This window comes from Stegodyphus dumicola, chromosome 5 (assembly GCF_044657685.1).
Source record: "Stegodyphus dumicola isolate Sdum_Otavi_A_Nest chromosome 5, ASM4465768v1".
Classification (NCBI taxonomy): Eukaryota; Metazoa; Arthropoda; class Arachnida; order Araneae; family Eresidae; genus Stegodyphus; species Stegodyphus dumicola.
In genome coordinates, this window is record NC_140772.1 from 182,194,044 (window position 1) to 182,212,232 (window position 18,189).

Consider the following 18,189-nt stretch of genomic DNA (forward strand, 5'->3'; position numbering starts at 1 on the left):
GTTGTTTCAAAAGAAGATATGTTTAGCAGTTTTCGTCATATAAATCAATTAACTGAAAAAGTGCTTAAATTGCGTACAAAATATTATAAAATGGACATTTACTTGGATGCAGAACAAATTTCATATTTGGGGTAAAAAGTAGTAGTATTAAATTATTATATTCTAAATTAAGTGATTATTCGCTTTAAAAGTTGTTTCATGTATTAGTTAACTATTTAACATCTCTTTTAAGATTTACCTTTCCATGTATACTTTAGCATAATTTATACATTTATTATATGAACAGTTTATTAACTTCCTTAAAACAAAAACACTTTATCACTTTTATAGGTACATTGGATGTATATGACAGACCGAAGAATGTTGACAGAAGTTTTATTCTAGTTTTTATGATTTTTGATGAAAATGACAGTTTGTATATTGATGAAAACATCGACAGGGTTGCTCCAGATCTTAGTGAAGCTGAGAGGAGAAAAATAAGAACAGACATCAATTTCAGAGTTAGTCCTTTTGTAGTATTTCATCGTTAATTAATTTCAGATCAACTTTCAGAATACTTACATAAAATAGTATTTTAATTGCCAAATATTGTCTACTTTATAATTTAACTGTGTTTCATTTACAGCGATCAAACATGATGTTCTCTGTCAACGGCATGAGTTTTGGCAATCTTCACGGTTTGGATATGTGCTTAGGAGATAAAGTAGGTTGGCACATTGTTGGTATGGGAAATGAAGTAGATGTTCACAGCATCAGCTTTGAAGGACAAGTCTTTACTGTCAATGGAATGACGTAAGAAAATTAATTTTGTATATTTAGTCACTGGAAAGATTCGTGCATAAATTAAATAAATCTCACAAATTGCAGAGTAATTCAAAATTACTGATCCGATTCCAGATGACTTTATTTTTAAACTCATAAGAACACATTGACAAGGAATGAAAGTAAAATTTTCAATGTTTTACTTACATTTATTTGCCCTATAAGATTACTTTCAGTAAAATGAACAACTTCAGTCCTATAATCAGTTCTTGCCACATTTCTTTCAGCATATCCTTTTTATTCTCTCCATATGAGTAAAGTAAAATCATCACGAATCTTTAATGTACACATTAAGATACACTGAAAACGCAAACAAATGAAGATCTTGTAGCCTTGCAGGACAGTTATGGAAACACTAGGTTCTCTTGCTTTTAGCCAAATTCGTACTCGAGTCATTATCCTTATTTTGCTCACCGGAATCACTAATATCTTGTCAAAGAAACTATTTATTAAAGGGGGTGAGATCTCGAAAACTACAAAACACAAAAAGCCTTTTGTTCTGTCATTATCATATTTCCCAATACCTGTTCTTCTCGCAGCCACAAAAATAGTAACACTCCTTATCTAATTAGCTGTCTAAAACCTCAGAAATTTCCTTCTCATTTGATACACATCAAATTAATATCATGCTAATAGGTATGAAATTATGCTCATCTGAAACTGTATCAATTATTTTGCATACTTCTGCATTTGAAATGTCAATCAAATAACTAGATATCTAGAAATATAAATTTTTTATTAAGATACTTTTTTTCATTAGATATTATGCTGATTTTCAAATCACATTCTCAATTAATGATAACTATTATTTTTATTATATTCTTTTGTCAGAACGGACATCATCAGCGTTTTCCCTGCAAAATTCGTGACAAGTCTCATGATTGCTAGCCAAGAAGGGGTATTTCCTTTTAGATGTGAAGTTGGAATTCACGGCGTCGGTGAGATATTAATTTCTTCATTTACTTTTCACATTGATATTTATCAGTTACAACGAATATAAATGCAACACGTAAGACAATGAATCAAAACTTCTAAATTAAAATTCTAAAAAGTAATCAAAATGACTAAGAATATTTTTGATACGTCAAAATCAAATATTTAAATCAATATATCAAAAAATTAAAACAGGAGGTTTGAAATTGATTTTAAAATGATAAAATTTTCTCATTACTTCTGAATTTTAGAGAATAATCATTTAAGGTACCTTTTTTGGAAAATCGACGTTAACAAAATTACTTTAAACTAGATTCTTCATATGCATTGCTTTTCTAAGTTATTTCACAATTCTGATTTTTTTTCACATTTTCAAAGAAAATTGGTTAGCAATTATTGGTATTCGCTCCTCCTGGACTACAACTGCCTTACTTTTATTACTCCCGCGCCGCTCAGCGGGAAAGTGGTTAGTGACTTTATCTGTCGTACCGAAGGATCTTGGCTCGATTCTCGGAGATGGCACGGATGTAAATAATCTGCCCCTTCATAGGAAGTAACAGTAGTCGATTATAATGTGCCTGAATAATAAAATACCCTCCGCTTCTGACCTTAATAGTGGCATAAAGCCTAAAATGGCTAGTGCCCGCCATAAGAAAAAGGATATCATTTTTATTGACTTTTATTTTTTTAAACAGAATCATTTGAGGAACGTAAATAAGTAAACCATACTTGCATTTAAAAGCAGGAATGAGAAAATCTCTGCCTGAAAGCTGCTCTCTAAACTGTAGCCATTTAATTGAAAACATTGTTGTCATTCAAAGTATAAAAGTATTTATTATTCAGATATATATTGGATTCTTATTGTTGATAAATAATATACTGCTGCAATTTAAAAGCGACATTTAAGATGATTATGGTTCGCAGTAATTAATCAATTTCCTATCAATCGACTTATCCCCTTTTCTTTTTTCCCCGGGAACAGCAAAAATTATCATTTTAGTTTTAATATAAGTACTTTATATAAAAGTTAAATATTTATTTATATGAAGATTTAGATAACTTACTTGTCCTCTAATGTGTTGTTTTGACATGCACAATATCAACATCGAACTTTTAACCCATCATATACGCCTTTTTTATTCATAAACTTATAAGGGAGCCTTTCCAGAATGATCCGTCAGTAGTCTTTTCCTGTTTTGAAAAGTGTTAAACTACTACTCACGAATTGAAAAGCAGAACTTTCAACAGCAGCAAACATTAATTCTTGCAAAACATTAATTCACTAAGCAGAAAATGAGTTCCTGGTAACGTTGAGTTAGAAGCGGTTGAGTGAATTAAAAGAAAATGTCTTAATTAGTTATTCCAGCCTTCTTTTTGTAGTATATACATTCTGAACTGCCACCTGAGTTAAAAAATCTTATATGTATAGCAGCTGTCAGTTATTAAATATAAACATATATTGAATAACATCCTCTTTCCTATTCAACAAAAAATATGTAAATATTTTTTAAACTCATATGATTAATAACCACCTTGCTTAATTTGGATGCTTTCATTGAATGAAGTTATTACGATGCATTAATACGTCATGCATTAATAATTAAAGTCGTTTGCTTTGACATGACTGTTAAATTCATTTCGAACATAGCATTTCATTGTTGATTAATTCACTGATATTTTTTTCGTAGCTGGCATGGAATCAACCTTCTCCATTAGTGTATGTCCACATTCTAGGAAAGTTGCACCAAAATTGACTGGAAAAGTTAGGGAATACTTTATCGCTGCTGAGGAAGTTGAATGGGATTATGCCCCATCCGGTATCAATAAATTCAATGGAATGCCTTTAGAACAAGATAAGTAAGTAAAGATAAGATTGTTTTTGTTTCTTAGATAAAATCCACATATTAAATTATCCATGCTAGATACTTCTAGATACTGCTAATGATGCGGCACAATATACTTTTAATTTTTTTTTTGCTGTTAATAAACGCTTTTGCTGAATAATAATTAAATTCAAAAAGTTATTTTTACAATTTTTAACGTACACTGTCCTTCAAAAGTTAAGAAACATAAATTTTTCTCTGTAACATTTAAAACGTAATGATAAGAACATGAAATATTGTAACATTAATGATAATAATGCAAACTGAAAACAGCATTTAGAAAACTAGAAGTTTCAAGCAAACTTTTCTAGGGAAAAAAACCGAACAGTGTAGCCTGATTATGTGCATAATCGTTTTTATTCTGGTAAAGTGTTTTTACAGATAGCGTACCACTGCATCTAAAATATTGTACCCAGTATCTCAGATTAGTCACTAGTTGGAAATGGGCTTTTAATTTCTGAAACGCTGGTTGATGACTTGCTGTTCAAAATACGGTCAGTAAACTCCAGAATCAATCCATGTTTAACTTTAAAAAATATCAGTAGAAAGTCGTCCGCTAGAAGTGATTTGATGATGGTTTCAACTGCGTCTCAACTTGTCACTTATAATTTTATAGCATCAAAATGACTGATATCTGTTTGTGTATCTACAGTCAGAAAGAGTTTAAACTCTGAAAAGTGCAACTACCTTTTGTGTATTCCACTGGCTCGTTAATAATAAAGGAAAAAGAACTTTATAAATAATCCAACATTCTTGAAAGTGACACTTAACAAAGTTAAGTCCAACATTCTTGAAAGTGACACTTAACAAAGTTTTTTAACAAAGGAGACAATATATCATTTTGGGAAAAACATCTTTGAACTTCCACACTCTCCTCCATGTTTTTGTTGGTGGAACTATAAATTATCTGATATGTCATAAAGAAATACTTTATCAGAATATTAGACCATTAGCTGATACAGTAGAGATTTATTTAATTTAATTTTATGGTGCCTAATGTAAAGACTGCTGGATTCAATCGAAAACGTAAAGATAATAGACTTCAACGAATAAAACGGTCAGCTTGGTCGGCAAACTTCATAACAGAACAATTCTAAAACTACTTTCAACAAATGAAACAAATGGCATTCGTTTCAAGATCATTAAATAAATTGTAATGAAAGTTCATATGTTTTACTCCCAATCGAAGTCTCTCATAATTTGATTGATATCATAAATAAGCTTCAAACTTGTATTCAAGCCAGAGATAGCCTGTTTCGTATTAAAATTTATTTTTCAGTTTTGATTAAAAAATAACTTGCCACTTTTACATCACTCATGTGATTTTTGCAAAACAATGCTTCAAAATTTTCCATGGGTGCAAAATTTAGAAGTTAACATGAAACGTAGCATAGATATAGAATACATCGATATTTTTTGCAAACAATTATAAATTGTTATGTTATGTATATCTTCACAGAGTTTTATGTTTCAGACTATGGCTTATATGTCTTAAACGCTATAGCCTGGAACATATTTATGTCTTAATTTTGGAGGGCTGTGTATATATATGTTTCTAATGCTGCTAAAATTTATCCCCAAAGGAATTAATTATTTTTATAATATCATTAATTAATATCGTAGCTTAATAATTTGTAGTAATAGGTTAAGTCTTAAAGATTTAATCTTGTTTTCACTAGACTTTTCTGCTTTCTGACCATTTGACTAACATTTAAGTTGCCAACAATACAAAATTACTCTACTTTTTATTTAAACACATTAAATCAGTTTCTATAACAGTTTTCAAGCTCATATGAAGAAATGAAAAGAAAAAATGGTCTACCTTATAAATTTATTCTAGAAAATTTATTATCTATTTCTTAGAAATTTAAGTTAGATTTAGGACTTCTTACGGGATGTCATTGCTTACAGAAGAAAAGTACACTTTTCTTGAAGAAATCTTATTATCCTTATTTCCTGAAGAAACTTATTATCCTTATTTCCTGAAGAAACTTATTATCTTGTACTGTTTTCTGAAGAAACTTATTATAAGAACGTTTATGGAATTAACGGAAATCTGATTTGGAATTTATAGTTTTCAACAGGGTTTTTAGCCAAATATATTCTACCGTCCTACCTCTTTATGTTCTAGATTTTTATAGTTCATACGAAAAATCTGAAATTTTCTCTTAGACTGTTCTTTTTTTTTTTTTTTTTTTTTTTTTTTCCTATAGGTTTACTTTTAAAACCTTAATTCTTGTCTGACACACTCCGTTCTTATGTCTTTCAGGTCATATTTCGTAACTTTTTTCCTCATTGCATTTTTCCATACTATACGTTTGCCTTTTTCCTCATAATCATTACCACTTTTTATTTACAGGGATTATGTTATTACATTTCTAGAAATCTAGTGCAAATATGACGTTCCAATAGATTTATAGTAAAAAAAATAAATATGTTATAAATAAATATATAGTGATCATATTACATTACACATATCTTTAATATATTAATAACTTTTGTATACATAATCTTCAGAGGCCTTAGTAATAAACTGTATTCATTAAGTCTGAAAATGTCCTTTTTATCTGTAATTAAAGAGACAGTTTTCCATTAGTGTTTTTACTTTAAGTATTATGAGTGTAGAAAAAATTCTCAATTTTCATAAGCTCGCAGGCATGAATATCTAACTTAATCTAGCTCAAAATCCTTACAAAATCAATATAATTAATATATGTCTATAAAAAGCCATGTTACTTTTCAGACTTTTATGATTATACCTCAACATTTAAAATTTGATTTCAGATAATATGGTGGTTAGCAGAAACAGAATGTACTCTTTATAAAGCCCACACTCTAATCCTGGACATAGTAGTGTCTCTGTTGTCCTCGTATAATAGGGCCACTTACATATTTTCATGATTTGTACTATGAGAAGAGAGATATGAGCCCTCGGATTATATCCGCTTGGATACTGCCTGTCAGAATTAGGATAAAGCAGCAGAATTGCGAAAATTAAAAAAAAAATGAAAGACTACTGAAGAAAATATGTTAAATCTAAATTCACGCCTAATTTGATTTTCAAATTTACATTGTAACATTAAGATTAAACTTATGATATGAAATAAAATACTTTTTAGGACATGTCTTTAACTGATTTTGCATTAGATATTTATTTTGGACTTTTTATGTAACAGAAAGCAATATGTAAACATGTTTTATTTTTCTAGGCAAGCATCGGTTTTCTTCGTTCGCAATGAGACAAGAATAGGTGGAACATACAGAAAAGTGGTTTACAGAGAATATAAAGATGCTTCTTTCACTATGAAAAAAGTTCGTACTTACGATGAAGCTCATCTCGCTATGTTGGGGCCCACCATGAGAGGTGAAGTAGGCGATCTCATCAAAGTCGTCTTCCTGAATAAGGCTACTAAGCCTTATAATATGCACACGCACGGCGCTTATTATCGACCAGGTAAGCACCATAAATTTTACTAAAAGCAGTGTGCTTTGCCATTGCTAAAATATTTAACTAGGCTTAACCTGAAATTGCCAAATATTGAAATTCAAATATGTTGTGGCATTAACTAGCTAGTGTTCATACATTTGTAAAAAAAAGTATTTAGTTAAATACTTTTTTTATAAATTTTACATTTATTAAAATTATTAAAATTAATAAATTTTAAATGGTAACTTTCTTATTTCATTTATTAATTAAATGTAACTGATTTTTTAAATATTTTTTCGGGAAAAAATTTATACATTATTATTTATTTGTTACAAATAAAAGATTTTTTGATTTCTTTTAAACGTTTTGAAGTAAAACTCTACTTTAAAATAATTAAATTTGAAGCTGAAGTAACTTTTGTAATTAATGGCATGGTACAGATTATCTTCATAAATATTTATTAAAATAAAATTCGCAAAATACTAGATTTCAGGATTTAAAACAATTCTCTTTTGCGTGCGCTTGTAATGCTAGTGTTTACAATCTAGCTTGTACTAGAATATCAGTAGTTCAATTATCCGCGAAGGAATAGTTAACTTTTCACGTTTACTACTCGGAAGACATTTTATCCTCTACATAGCAAAAGTATCCGCGAAGGAATAGTTAACTTTTCACGTTGTTTAACTACTCGGAAGACTAAAGCCTCTACATAGCAAAAGTATTTTGATGTGGTCAGCTTTTTCTCGCTAGCAAATGCATCATTCGGAGTTTCTCAACACTTGTTTTTGTCTTTCTGTTGTCAAAGTCAACTTGTTCAAAAAGTCGACCATAAAATTCTTGAATTATGACTTTCTTGAAGTAGTCTAACCATAACTCCATCAAACTTAAAAAGCACTTAGTGTGACAGCAGTTAAATAAAATAAGTTAAATGCGTTTGTAGCTTCTTCAGGTTTCCGATTTCCTCATGTTGAGTGGTGTCTCTTCTACTTACGTGATTAGTGGCAAAAAAACTATGAAAAAGGTAAAATGACAATTTAAAAAATATGCTGCACTTCTTACGTTGCAATCAGCAAGCACAGACACGCAACAGGACACACAGCTTTAAAATGAGTAAAAACATTATCAACACATAGTTATTTATCTCGATCTGCTGTTGAAATATTTAAGCATGAAGTATTTAAAGAAATGTTACAAGACTAACTTTTATTAATTTGATGAACGTGTGGAATAGTATTGTTTCATTCAAAATGCCACATATGGTCAACCTATTATGAAGTAACTACCAAACTTATATTTCACAAGCTAGTTGCTAAATAATTTATAATTAAAAAATTGTTAAAACGTACTGTAAACAATCAATGTATTATAACTGTTACTTGAATAAATATTAATCCGCATTATGTTTCAAACTGACCTTTATATTTTTTTAGACACGACACCGGTACACCCTGGAACAACTAAAACATATAACTGGGCTATAGCGGAACAATATGGTCCAACACCGACTGATCCAGAATGTCTTACTTGGCGTTATTACTCCAGCGTAGATGTTACTCGAGATATGTGGGACGGTTTGAGTGGTACTTTGCTCACCTGCAGGCCTGGTACCTTAGACAAGAAAGGAAGACAGGTAATTATAAAAACTATTTTTTGTAATAAAATTCAAGTGTAACAGACCTTCAATGGGACACGCTGGGAACCAGATTCACTGGGATCACAGGCTTCCGATTATGGGTGAAAACTCGTAATTGGGTAGTCCATATTATGTAGACAAAACAGTACATAATGCAAAGGAAGGAAATTTATTTTTTCATTTTATTAATATCTAAAATCAATCATCTGTGTTAGTGTTTTCATTATGGGAATTCTGTATACTTGCAAATATGAATCGTTGTCACATAACATGAGGAAAATATTTGGTGCAAACCTCATATAAGCGATCAAGTGAAAAAATGAACAACTGCGTTATGCGTAGTTAAATGTTAATTTTTTTATTACTAATAGTAAATAAGTGCAAAACACTTCCCGTGGCATTAATTTGTGATGGTATTAATGTCATAGCAAGTTTTATCTATTCTTTTGCACTGTTATATTGAACAGCATGTTTTAAATATACAATTTTATTTTCTGAATATTGAATTTCTGTTTATTTCTAAACTAAAAGCTTAAAAATATTCAGTGTTAAACTAGAATCCAAATACTAATGTCAGATTGAAGTACTTTTTAATTTGATATATTTTTATTTTATTTTTTGATGATGAGAGGAATAACAAAAAAATGAATTTTAAATAAAATAAATATTTTTTATTCTCATAAAACAGAATACAAGACCTTTCTCTTTGCAAAATTAAATAATCAACTTATTTATACTTATCTAAATGCAAAACTCATTTTTGTTCCAATTAAATAAAACAATGAAAGTAATTTTTCATTACATAGGTCCTAAAACTAACACGCTATTTTGCTGTCGTTTTGCTATGTTAAAAGCGCAAAAATTATTTTTATCAAGTATTCATCTAAAGTATTATTTTCTTATTAATGCAAAACATCGAAATTATAATTAGTCAAGGAATAATATTATAGAATCAAAACAAAGTAGAGTAAGCCTATGTTATATAATACACGATTATAATTATTATAATATTACGTATTATAATACACGATTTATAGGTTTATTATAATACACGATTTATGGGTTTTGTAGGTTTATTTGTAGGTTTTTCTTGAAAATTAAGTTAGTAACCTCTTAAAAATATAAACTGTACCTGACGGTTTTTTGTTCAAATTGTTGAAAATACTAAGGATTCGTAAACAAAATAGAAATAAGTGAACAAGTGGAAAGAAAGAAAATGATTCAAATTATTGGGGTTTACCGAGATCTACAGTCCGAATAATTGAAGCTCTAATTTACATTTTTCGATTACAGAAATTTGGATGAATCTTTTGGAATAAATTTATCAGAATTAACAGGCAACAGAAAGAAAATTAAATAATTTTTATCTATTTCTTAGATGCTTGAGTTTTCTTTTGAAATTACAAATAGCATCTTTTTATGCTGTATCCGATATTATAAGAAACTTTAATATTTATTTTTATTACTAGTACGAAATTTTACATCCAAATTAATATAAATCAACATTGACAATTAAGTGAAGTTTTTTAATTCTGTCAGAATATGATTAAATAATTTTTTTTTATCTTTAATCAAATCAAGCAATTATAATTTATAAGCTTAGAGATCTATTTAGCCAATTTTCCTTGCGAATAATGCAACATAAACCGAATTTGGTTTAAATTGGTTGTAATCTGATTTCTAAATCTAAATAACTTAGGTTTTAACTTATGCAAGCTTATTAAGCATACTATTTTTTTTATAATTTGTTTCCGTTTAAGTTACCGATTTGATGCAACTATAATCTGAAATTTAATTTATACATGAATTATCTGAACTTTAATTTATCCCTGTCTGAACTTTAATCTGAACTGAAATCTGAACTTTAATTTATACATGTATTATAGTATTTGAAAACGAAATTCTGATTCTGATTCTGGACGAAATTCTGATTGAACTTGATGCAATTTAAAATTTGTTTGCCCACCAGCGGCCGAGCGATGAAATCGCTGAACACTGGTAGTTCAGACCGAGGTTCGAATCCCGCGAGCGGGTTGGCTGCATGGGCGTTTTCGTGGTTTACCCCATGTGTAACGTGTACACGAGTCAGTTTCCCTTAAAAAGTTCTCCACGAACGCAACCCTCACCTTAGGTAGATAGCCCTTAAGGCTTTGCGTAATCACATAAACCTACCAAATCATAAAATTAATTTATATGTTAGAATATCAATATAATGTAGAGCTACAATCATAAAATTCCCCTGAATACATCACGTAAGAAATTTGGTGTGTAACCGAGACATTTTTATACTGATTTTTACTGTTAATTAAGAACTTTTATTTCAAATCACTAACTATTATCATTTTATATCTTAAGAGTTTTAATTACAAGTACCAAAAGTGATTATTACGTTTCTAAAACTTCGTGTTTAATGAGGGGTTTATTGTCTTTTCAGAAATATGTGGATCGGGAATTCGCCCTACTATTTTCAGTTATGGATGAAAGTCAGTCTCATTACCTAGTTGAAAATATTCTGGAGTATACTTATCGCCCGGATCTCGTCAATACTACGGATCCCATGTTTATTGAGTCAAATCAAATGCATTGTAAGTATACTGAACTTAATTAAAATTAATAATTTTCTCTGTTGTAGCATTTAAAAAGAATCGTATAATGAAAAGTAGCGGTAATAACTTATCTTCTAAAGAAGCATATTAAATGATGACAACCTATAATTTGCTGTGTCATTAATAACTAACACAAGTGTTGCGTTATTTTTTCTTTTTCTTGACGTTACCGTACGTTCGGGGTTCGTGTGGATTTGAAGTGAATAACGACGATACTTGATGAAGTATCAAAACACACTTTATTTAGCCAATATTAATCAGGACAGCTCCAAAGTCACGTTTTACAGTCGTCGAAGATCTACTATACACTCGCTGGAACAATCAGCGACACAGCCTTCAGGTGATCAGGCTATAACGGTGGAAACAGCTTCACTGCAAAGCACCAGAGTACAGCCCCTGACTCTGCTCGGTCGTTCTCAGAACTCCACGTATTCTCGAGACTCTCCACCCTACAACTTGCGATGCACTCGACGACACACAGAGCACAGCTCCCGACTCTTCGATTCAGTCGTTCCCGGAGCTCAGCACGCTCTCTCGACGATGCACTAACCGCGATAGACGAAGAGACTCTTGCGATGCACTCGACGACCCACTCGGCACTCGCTGCCCGGCTGTCAACTCGATCGACTCCGAACGGACTGACTAACTCAAGACTAACTATCTCGCACTGACTCCCCACGTATTAGCAAGGTTGATATAGTTTTTGGCTTGTGTTCGAAAACATTCTGGGCTAAGCCGGTAAGAATTAGCTCCAGAAGGTTCTCCATCCGACCATGGCATATCGCTAATTTTGTCCCCAAATATCGTCAAATGGACGATTTCTCGCGAAATGTGCCAACCCTTCCCTTGCCCTTTATGGCAACCCTAAACCTGCTTTTGCGGGGAAGCTATCTTACCGAGCCTGGACATTTCGTAACACAAGGTATATATTTCAAATATTCTTTCCATTCATATGTATTATATAGTATTATTATTACATTTCCGATGCCTCAGCATGTGATAAGGTTTCAGGTTATTTTTATTTAGAAACTGAAAACCTTTACTTTAAAAGAAATGTAACATTTCTTGGTAATTCTTCATACCAAGATTTGTAAACGAAATTCTGGCACAGAACTTCCAAAATGGATACTGTTTTCTAAATATCTTTTTTAAGTTTCATAGTTGATTTAATGTTTTAATTGTTAAGCAAAATATGTGCATCGCTTAAATTCTGACATCTACATTTTTCTGTGTTGTTTACTGTATTTCCATAATGGAAATAGTAATTTACAAAACATTTACTGAAATAATATATATATATATAGGTGGCGTGCCTTAATTCCTTTTTGGTTGAATTTACTCCTTATAGCTAAAAAATCCTTAATGAAAAATTTCAAGGCTCAAATTGCGAGCGAAACACGCCAATGTAAAATTTAAAATTATGAAAAACAGCAACCTTAGTATGGTATTAAAAATAATCAAGTGTAATTTCTGTCAGGTATTACCTTACGCTTCTCTATATTTACATTACAATTAAAACGCACTGCTGAGAGCATGAGGACATAAAGCATGGATAGAATAGGAAAATAATGTAAAAGCCATAGAAATGCGAATGCATATTTAACATTTTAATACGATTTTCTTACGAAATATGATATTCCGAAGGGTATTTGGAATTCTTTTGAATGTTTTCATGGTATAAGGCATATAATTATACATCTACCTAAAAAAAAATTCTAATAGCTAAAGAGAATAAATCTTTCCCTTTCGGAATATGAAAGAGGAAATTTATTTTTAAATATTTCTTTTAATGGAAATCAGTAACAATTTAGGCTAAAAAGACCTTGCTTCCCTGTATCTGAAAAAAAATGCCTTACTTTCCTAGGTCTGAAATTATTATAGTCGATATGTTAAAATTTACTAACAAAAATTTTAAAAATAAAAAATTATTCACACGGCAGTTTTTGTTCCCAAGAACACAAATTATTTATAAAATGATGGATAAAGAATTCTTACTTTAGAGTTTTTATTTTTAAAAGGCAACTGCTCAGCAAATTATTTCACAGTTTTCCACGAACTCGATCAAATTTATTACAATTTAATTGGTTTATAATGTATGAAGAACAGTATTATTATTTTATCTATGTTAATGATATACTTGTATTACACAAACTATATTAGTGCACCATTATCTAACAGTTTCATTTATCCACGCATAACTTTTCAGTGCAACCATTCAACGTCATATATTAAAACAGATTATACATAACGTGTGGTATATAAAAACAGTGATGAAGCTGTAATAATAAAGAGTAAACTACATTAAAACAGCAAACGCAAATTGTTGTTTATTATAAAATTTTATGTAAAGTACATTAGTAATCGTTTTACATGCTATTGATCATTGGAATAAGAGATGTTTCCGTTACGTTCTGTGTCCAGAAGGTCATTTAGTTTACAATCTACCGTTAGCAGAGTCGCTACGGTTTCTGCTTCAGTAACTTACTTAGTGAACATTGGCAACATTGTTGTTGCACATCAATGGACCTGTCCTTTTGAGTCATAAAGAAAACACATGATTAACTTGTCGATACCTTAATGCCGTGAATGATGTCAGAGCAAATCAATTGCATATTTAAATTACTTAAATCTAGGAAATGCAAAAAATTAAATCAGCAGAATTTCCTTCTTCCTGAATACTTGAAACAGCTAACTTGTGAAGAAAGTTACATAATATCAAGATTTACAAAGAAGGAAAAAAAGGAAGAAATCGCCGAATCTTTATGCTGTAAGAATTTAGATTAGGCTTGTTTACAAATACTCGACTTAATTCGAGTTATTTGTTAGATATTATTATTTCCATGATATTTTTTCCTAATTTTATTCCATTTAAATAACACCAATTCAACACTGAATTTCGAGTTCTGGTAATAGTTACTCGAAACCCGATTTCAAACTGTTCTTCCTAATTTGTCTATAGCCCACGAGCGGCCGAGCGGTAAAGTCGCTAAACACTGGTAATTCGGTCCGAGGTTCGAATCCCGCGAACGGGCTGGCTGAATGGGCGTTTTCGTGGTTTTCCCCATGCATACGAGCCAGTTTCCCTTAGAAAGTCCTCCACGAAGGCATCCCTCCCTTTAGGCAGATAGCCCTCGAGGCTTTGCTATAACCACACACACTAATTTGTCTATGCAAAGCGATAATTAATACATTATACGAAAACAATACTTCACAGTCTTTATTTCTAAGTATTTTACGTGATTTTTAGTTACGTGAATAACATCAAGTCGGCAATTAAATTCTTGCATTCTTTACTCATATCTTTTCAAACTGTCTTAACAACAGTAAAAATGCCTTTTCTGGGATCATGTATGCTTGAATATATATTTTTAGTTCAAAGGGATTCTGTCCCTGAAGGACTATTGTTTTCGTTTTGCGATTTTGCGTTGAATCACTATAAATGTCCGTTTTACTTTTCAAACTGTTGCCACCCAATGTTAGAGTCCTGCATTATAGTTGAAGAAATTAAATAATGAAAAATCTGCATAAATGCATATATATTTCTCGCATTGTGATAAAACAACGGTACATAGAGCCATCGAATTTTGAATGACGCAATTCTCCTATGAATATGGGCATGTGGAAAACCAAATTTGAAATTTTAATTTGTTTTATTATTGATTTCATATTTTGTAAAACTTTAACGAGTTTTTGATTAACAAATTCAAGGATTTCAAAACGAGCAATGGCAACACTCTACCGTGGGAAAAAAAACCTTTTCATCTCCAGCGTGCGGAACTGTGAATCACAAATTCTAAAGATAGGCTCATTTTAAAATTATTTTGCGACATTGCTATTGAACTGAATTTTATGATTTAAGTGTAAAGAATATGATATTTAATAAATAAATGTAACACACAAAACTTTAAAAAAACGCCCCTTTTGGACGTAATTTAAAATCTGAAACCTTTCAGATTTTTTTTTGGGGGGGGATTATTTAATATTCGTTTTATATATTCATACTAACTTTTTGCTGACTCCATAATGAATAAAAAAAGTAAAATATTCAACTAAGGCTAAAAGATTGGCTCCTGGAAAAATATTTATTTTGAGACAGTTCTAAAAGCTACAATCAGTGAAATATGGTAGATCGCTTCTAGAATGAAATAGGAAACTTGTTAAAAATAATATCCAAACATGGCCAAAAATTTCCAAAGCATAGAAGATTACCCATATAAAATATTACTGTATTTCTTCAGTTTTCAGAAACCCTTTATTTAAGACGCAGCTTTAAATTCCATTACTATCAACAGAATAAAAGGATATTAAAGCAAATGCTTTTGTTTCTAAGAAATACATCTGGTTAATAAAAAGAGCCGTAACATATACCTCAAAACTATTTTTAGTACAGACTGTGTTTGGCAATGCTCAAGCTTTTGAAGAGCGTTTTGGGTGTACAGTGTTCAGTTGCATTTTGTTGAGTATTTTAAGGAGCTGAAGAATAATGAACATATTTTTTTAAGCAGCTGAAAAATAATTAACTGATTAAATTAAAAAATTAACAGTTATATTCACGACTAGAGTAACTAACAGACTAAATTTAAAAATTTAACAGACATACTTATGAGATTGAATAAAATATACACTTGAGAGGCTGAATTAATACTAAAATATCCACCAGGCTGATTTAGAAAACACTTCACGTGCTTAAATAATTTCCCGAGATGTTTTAAAAACTCTAGATATATCAATATCTTAATCATAATTAATATCAAATTATTTCAAATATTCAAGTGAACAGGAAGCAAATATTTACATTAGGCTTATTATTAATAAATCATATTAATACGCTGTAGAGCCTTTGTTTATAATTTTTATGACTGCTATTAATCGATCGTTTAAATCTAAAAATCTTTAGGCTTTCTTTCTATTTTCTAGTTTTTGCCAAATCTACTCCAAGGCTTAATAATAAAAAATAAATGTAATAAATAAATGAACTAAATAAAAATTACGACCTAATTATAGAGAAATTGTAATATAAATTTTTAGATAAGACTTGGTTCAGATACGGTTAACAATATAGAAGCCTTAGTCAAGGATATATACATATCTTTGACTTTCATGTACATAAAAATAATTCAATTTACTAAAAACAACAATAATAATAATTTATCAGCAGGTATATTATTTCTCATATCCTTCTAAATCGATTTTATAATATCATAATCAGCGTCGTAATTCTTCGAAATATTGCATCATAATCTGTCAGTATTTATTTTGTAATCAATATCTGTTTCGCAGTCAAAATTAAAATTTATTTCACTTTCAGAATCCTCTTTATCTTCATTATCCCGTAATGTATCGTTTCTCAAACTATCGAGAGTAGGTCATGCAATATTTTTTAAACGAAATGTTGCAATATTAATTCTGGGATTATACTCAGCTACTTCAACTCTAAAACTAAACCTGTTTTATAGATGTTTATACAAATAAAAGAAAAGAGTGCGTCTCAGAATTTCAGAAATGCGGTTTGTTGGCTCATTTTATTTTCAGGAAAATGAAAACTTTGCGAATTTCAAAGTATTTGTGACTTTAATTTTATCAAAAAAAATATTTCTTTTTACTTTTAATTTAAATTATTTGTTTAATATTTTTTTCTTCAAAAAAATAGACTACAGGTCATTCTCCCAAACGCACAGAATTCTCTATAAAACATATGTCAACTTATGGTTGAATTTTAACTCATTTTGAAAAGCAATCACTTGCCTTAATTTTACTTTTCATTAGAAAAAATAAAGGAAGCCTTTAGTTTCAGTAATTTTTCATGAAATCTCTGCTCTCTAGAATGGATAAGACAAAAAACATTAAAGACAGTTTTTCTCTTTTGTCGCAGACGGTATATTTGGTCAATTAAAAAAAACTCAGTTTTCAATTCAAGCAAAAAAGACAACAGCGAAAGGAAACTTTCATTTTCGAGAAAAATTCTGAAAGATTATTTTTATATCTATTTATGCCCTAATAAAAATACTGGATAATATTGTCATTTTTTTTAAATTTAATATTTCAGTTTTAAATTCTGAATTATAATTAAGAAATCTTAAAGCTATCTTTTACTCTTTTTTCCACATTTTTACGAGAATTAATGACTAAAACCAGATTGTTTTTGTAATAATGATAATATCAGTTAATAAGTAACTACGTTTATGAAACATGAAAATCATAGGTTTATTTGTGTAATTATTTTTTAAAGTAGTGTAGTAGTGTAGATACATAATTCATTTAAATTTAAATTAAATTTCTTTTTCCCAGTGAAAATTTCTGAACATTGCCTTTTTGCCCTCCCCCCTCCGAAAAAAAGGAAAGCCAGTTTTTACTTCGAATCAAATCATAATAAAAATTGGGAATTTTGCAGTCATGGGAAGATTTAAAACGGATATTCCGTGAATAACGTAGTTGAACTTAAGTAATATATTTAAATGATTAAAAATAAGAGATGGAAAAAAAGTTCCCATTGCGTATAAATTCTGATATTATCATTTTTATTTCAGCTATCAATGGAAGGGTATTTGGAAATCTAGAAGGTCTGAACGTCTGTGTCGGCGACAAAGTTAGTTGGCATATAGCTACATATGGAAAAGCTATTGACATCCATACAGCATATTTTCATGGAAATACGTTCCAAATTAGCGGCAAATTTAGAGACACAGTATCTCTCGCTCCTAGTACCCACTATACTGTAGTTATGCATGCTGATAATCCAGGTATGTGTTATTGTAAATTTTCATTTAAAGCTACTCAAAAGCCATTTGCAGTTAACGTCCAGTTAATTAGTTAATTTGAAAGAGATTGATTATCTGATAAAAATACTGAACATAAGTTCTGTGAGTTAACGGTGGGATTACATTC

At 30.1% G+C, this 18,189-nt stretch overlaps 1 protein-coding gene across 1 annotated transcript in view; it reads left to right on the forward strand.

Moving 5' to 3' along the window:
- Nucleotides 1–18,189, forward strand: part of LOC118190669 (hephaestin-like protein) — a 122,697-nt gene that overhangs the window by 95,394 nt on the left and 9,114 nt on the right. Inside the window, exons 4-11 of the mRNA XM_035361429.2 lie at nt 331–500; nt 626–792; nt 1,654–1,760; nt 3,444–3,612; nt 6,848–7,092; nt 8,496–8,695; nt 11,133–11,283; nt 17,832–18,044. Of these exons, the coding sequence (XP_035217320.2) occupies nt 331–500; nt 626–792; nt 1,654–1,760; nt 3,444–3,612; nt 6,848–7,092; nt 8,496–8,695; nt 11,133–11,283; nt 17,832–18,044 (1,422 nt within the window). The remainder of the gene's footprint in view (nt 1–330; nt 501–625; nt 793–1,653; nt 1,761–3,443; nt 3,613–6,847; nt 7,093–8,495; nt 8,696–11,132; nt 11,284–17,831; nt 18,045–18,189) is intronic.